This window comes from Elephantulus edwardii, unplaced genomic scaffold (assembly GCF_000299155.1).
Source record: "Elephantulus edwardii isolate Elephantulus edwardi_28Jun2011 unplaced genomic scaffold, EleEdw1.0 scaffold00044, whole genome shotgun sequence".
Lineage (NCBI taxonomy): Eukaryota > Metazoa > Chordata > Mammalia > Macroscelidea > Macroscelididae > Elephantulus > Elephantulus edwardii.
In genome coordinates this window covers 12,597,850-12,602,330 of record NW_006399794.1, presented here as the reverse complement: position 1 = coordinate 12,602,330, position 4,481 = coordinate 12,597,850, and the positions used below count along the sequence as shown (strand labels likewise).

At 38.9% G+C, this 4,481-nt stretch overlaps 1 protein-coding gene across 1 annotated transcript in view; it reads left to right on the top strand.

Annotated features, from left to right (window-relative positions):
* Positions 1-4,481, top strand: part of RRM1 (ribonucleotide reductase M1) — a 44,143-nt gene that overhangs the window by 35,051 nt on the left and 4,611 nt on the right. The window contains exons 16-17 of the mRNA XM_006885534.1: positions 766-901; positions 1,687-1,782. Of these exons, the coding sequence (XP_006885596.1) occupies positions 766-901; positions 1,687-1,782 (232 nt within the window). The remainder of the gene's footprint in view (positions 1-765; positions 902-1,686; positions 1,783-4,481) is intronic.

Below are 4,481 nucleotides of genomic sequence, written 5' to 3'. Positions count from 1 at the left end.
TAGTCCTTGGTTTTAGTCCTAGGTCCATGATCCACCTTGAGTTGGTTTTTGTGTATGGAGTGAGGTGTGGGTCTCGCTTGAGTCTTTTGCAGATATTTTTCCAATTTTGCCAACACCATTCGTTAAAAAGGCTGTCGTTTCCCCACTTCACTGAAGAAATCAGAAATAGATCTTGAGCCTATTTTTTTTAACCCTTTTTACAGCTAATGAAGAATTATGACATTATTTGACTCTGACCACTCACATATCCTGTTTTCAGAAGGATCTTAGCACAGATCACATAGTCACTTCAAAATGATCAGTTTGATGGGTGTAAAGAAAGAATAACTGTTCAGTGTGACAGTAGACTCTGCTTACCCATGCACTGTGTGGTAAGACACACACATAGCTTTTACCTTCATATTGTTTGTGCACTAATAAAAAGCTGATCTAGAACTCCTCAGGGTCATTTCTTAGTGTCCATTCTGGGCACGTGATATGATACCTGAGTGCTCTACTGCAGCCAGCAGAGAAGTAGTGAAGATTTCCAGCTATAAAAATTGTGCTTATACTTTTTAGGAGTTGAGCATTTAAGAAGGTGTAACTATACTATGCTTACTGTGGGGATGCAGCCTTGCAGTAAGAGTTAAGCTCAAAGTTCATCATGTGAGTTAAATACATATAAGATGTTACAGAAAGTGCATGTACTCCAGTGGCTTAAAATTAGCTGCCTTCCTGCTAGATTATGTCTTTATGACCTGCACTGAATAATTTCCTTTTCTTTAGGTATGGTGTAAGAAACAGTTTACTTATTGCCCCAATGCCTACTGCTTCAACTGCTCAGATACTTGGGAATAATGAGTCTATTGAAGCTTATACCAGCAACATCTACACTCGCCGAGTCTTGTCAGGGGAATTTCAGGTAAGACCAGACCTATGGAGAGATGTCACAAAAACCTGATTTTGGGAATGAATGCTTTCACAGATTTAGTATGTCTTCTTTTTCTTATTTTGAGGACAAATTTTAATAAAGTCAGTCATTTCATCTCTATTATTTCTTTTATTTTTTATCACTGAATAATAGGCATTTAATAAATATCTTTTGGAGGAATGAGTGATTGTGGGTTGAATTATGAAGGAAGCTTGATATTATAGTTACATGTTTTTAACCACTCTGTTATTGTTACACACATTGCAACCTCACATCCTTAAATAGATAATACACTGGTATGTAATCGTATCATTTAAGACAGTTACCTTGGTAACCAGTCATCATTTCTAGCAACTGAGACCAGTGTTGTTTTTTTAGGTTCTCAAGTAATGCTAGAATTGAGACCCACTAATGTAAAGGCATTTTATTTATTGATATCCAGATATTCTGAAATAGATTTTTGTAAGATTTGGAGAGGTTACAGTTCAAGTTTTTTTCTTAAATATCTCATGTTTTATTACCTAAGCAAAAATCCATATAGATTTATCCAATTTATGCAATATTAATTCTTTTAACGTGAAAACATCGTGTTTCTTAAAGAGATACCAAGTTTTTGTGTATGTAGTACAATGGACTCTTCATTTTGTAAAAAATATTTATTAAGGAATCTACTGTTAAATAACTGTTCAGTGATCTCACTTTAAGCTTCAAGCCTGTGCGCCCGTGTAAGCCCCGTCATTGTTATTACTTTTTGTCATTTGTGATTTTCCTTTTAGATTGTGAATCCCCACTTGCTGAAAGACCTTACTGAGCGAGGCTTATGGAATGAAGAAATGAAAAATCAGATTATTGCATGCAATGGTTCTATCCAGGTATGAAATGAAGATGAATTGTTATCTTCAGAGAACAAAGTTAGACATTGAGCTGTAGCCTTGCCTATGAGGAGTGTGGTAAAAGAATGGCTGTGGAGGGAAAATGTCGGTGCAGTGCTCTGCCTACTTATTCCTTATGTTAGGACAGTACACATCTTCACATAGTCTTTCCTGTCTTGTTAGTGCAGTAATATAAAGCAGTGGTTCCTAACTTGTCTGCATACTAGAATTAACTGAGGAGCTTTTAACATCTTAGAGTTTAGGTAGTACTCCATAAACAAATAAGAGTGCATAGGATGAGAGCCAGGCATCAGTATTTTTTTTTAAAGATCCCTCTGATTACTTCAGTTGGGGAACAAATTGTTAAAAAATCAAACTTGATGAAAAAGCCACATTTCTCCTCACAGAGCCCATTCTCCCAGATAATCTGTTCTGCATATGAATTGAAAAGGTATGGAGATAGGACGCATTCCTGGCATACACCATTCACAATTTTGAACCATGCAGTGTTCCCTTGCTTTGTTCTGACGACTGCCTCCTGGTCCAAGTATAGGTTTCGCATTAGAACGATCAAGTGTTCTGGTATTCCCATTCTTCTCAGAGTCAGCCACAGTTTGTTGTGATCCACAGGGTCAGACGCCTTTGCATAATCAGTGTAACACAGATGGTCATTCCTCTGGTACTCCCTGCTTTTACCCAAGATCCATCTGACATTAACTATAATATCCCTAGTACCATGGCTTTTTCTAAACCCAGCCTACACTTCTGGCAGTTCTCTGTTAATGTACTGTTCCAGTTGTTTTTGGATAATTTTCAGCAAAATCTTGCTTGCATGTGGTGTTAATATTGTTGTTGTTATGTACTGTCAAGTCTCTTACGACTCCTAGCGACCCTATGTACAACAGCCCTAAACCCGGTGCCAATCTCACTATCTCTGACACACCTACCCTGATTACCCCAGTCACTGAATCAATCTACCTCATAGAGTGTCTTCCCCTCCTGTGCCATCCCTCCACCCTCCTAAGCATGATGTCTCTCTCCAAGGACTTGTCCCTTCTTACAACATGTCTAAAGTATGTCAGATGAATCCTCAGAATCCTTGCTTCCAAGGAGCAGCCCGGTTTAATCCTCTCCAAGATGAACCTGTTTGTTTTCTTAGCAATCCATGGTACATTCAGCACCACAGCTCAAAGGCATCAATTCTCTTTCTGTCCTCCCTAGTCATTGTCCAACTCTCTGACGGATAACAAGTGATTGCAAAGACCATGGCCTGTATCAGGCACACCTTAGTCTCCAGAGTGACACCATTGCTCTTCATTACTTTGGAGAGGTCTGTTACAATAGATTTTCCCAACACAGTACGTCTTTTAATTTCCTGACTACTAGTGCCAAGAGTGTTGACTGTGGAGCCAAGCAAACTAAAGCTGTGAACAATCTCAATCTCTTCACCTTCCATCCTGATGCTGCCAGTTGGTCCAGTGGTGAGAATCTTTGTCTTCTTGATATTGAGCCTCAATCCATATTGAAGGCTGTAGTCCTGGACCCTCTGCATCAAGTGCATCAGGTCCTCCTCAGTTTCAGCAAGCAGGGTTGTGTAATCGGCATAATGTAGAATGTTGATGGATCTTCCACCAATCCTGATGTCACACTTATAATTTCCACACTCTGTCGGATCACCTTTCTTTGAGAAGAAATGTATCAGGATTGGAGGAAGACTCATCAACAATCTGCATTAGGCAAATGACACAACCCTGCTTGCTGAAACTGCGGAAGACCTTGAAGCACTTGCTGCAGAAGGTCAAGGACTGCAACCTTCATTATGGATTGAAGCGCACTATCAAGAAAACTGGGCCGCTTTGCAGCATCGTGATGGATGGTGAAAAGATTGATATTGTAAACAGCTTTAGTTTCCTTGACTCCACAATAAACACTCTTGGCTCCAGCAGCAAGGAAATTAAAAGACATATTGTGTTTGGAAAGTCTGGAGCAACGAAGTCACTCTGGAGACGGAGGTGCACCTGATACAGGCCATGGTCTGTGATTCCATAAGATTGGCACAGGAAAGAACAGAGTTTTGGGCTGTTATCCATAGGGTCTCTATGAGTCACAGGTGACTCAGCACATAACAGCAGTAGCAATGAAAAAGTTTAATGGAGGTAGAGGATTGATATTGCAAAGACAGGCTAACAACTAGTGTTTTACAGTAAGTTTTACAGCTGAAAATACAGAAGCAGTTAGTTAATAGATAGAAGCTTCTGGCTGAACATTAGTATATTTATAACACAGATATTAAGATTCTTGTAACATTTCTATGTTGAATGCCAAGAGCTGTAACATTAGCCTACTTGTATGGTTTAATGCAAGTTTATACTAAAACCAATACAATCTGATTTTCCTTTAATCCATGTGGAGTTTGTAGAGTCCTATAAAGGATTTTGTTTCAGTACTTCCTTTGATAATGTTGTTGTGAGATAGAACCCTTATTATTTGTATTTTTTGCAGAACTCTAGAGTCATTTATTGCATCTTATTTCTGAGTTTTCCTTTCTGTCTTAAGTACTTCTAACCAATGCATGTTTAGGCTATAAGTTAATTAAATATGGACACTTCAGACACTGCCATCAGAATGATAGTTCATTAGATCGGACCTAGTTGGACTTTTCCACCAGAGGCAAGCAGTCTTGGCAAATAGGACAAGCA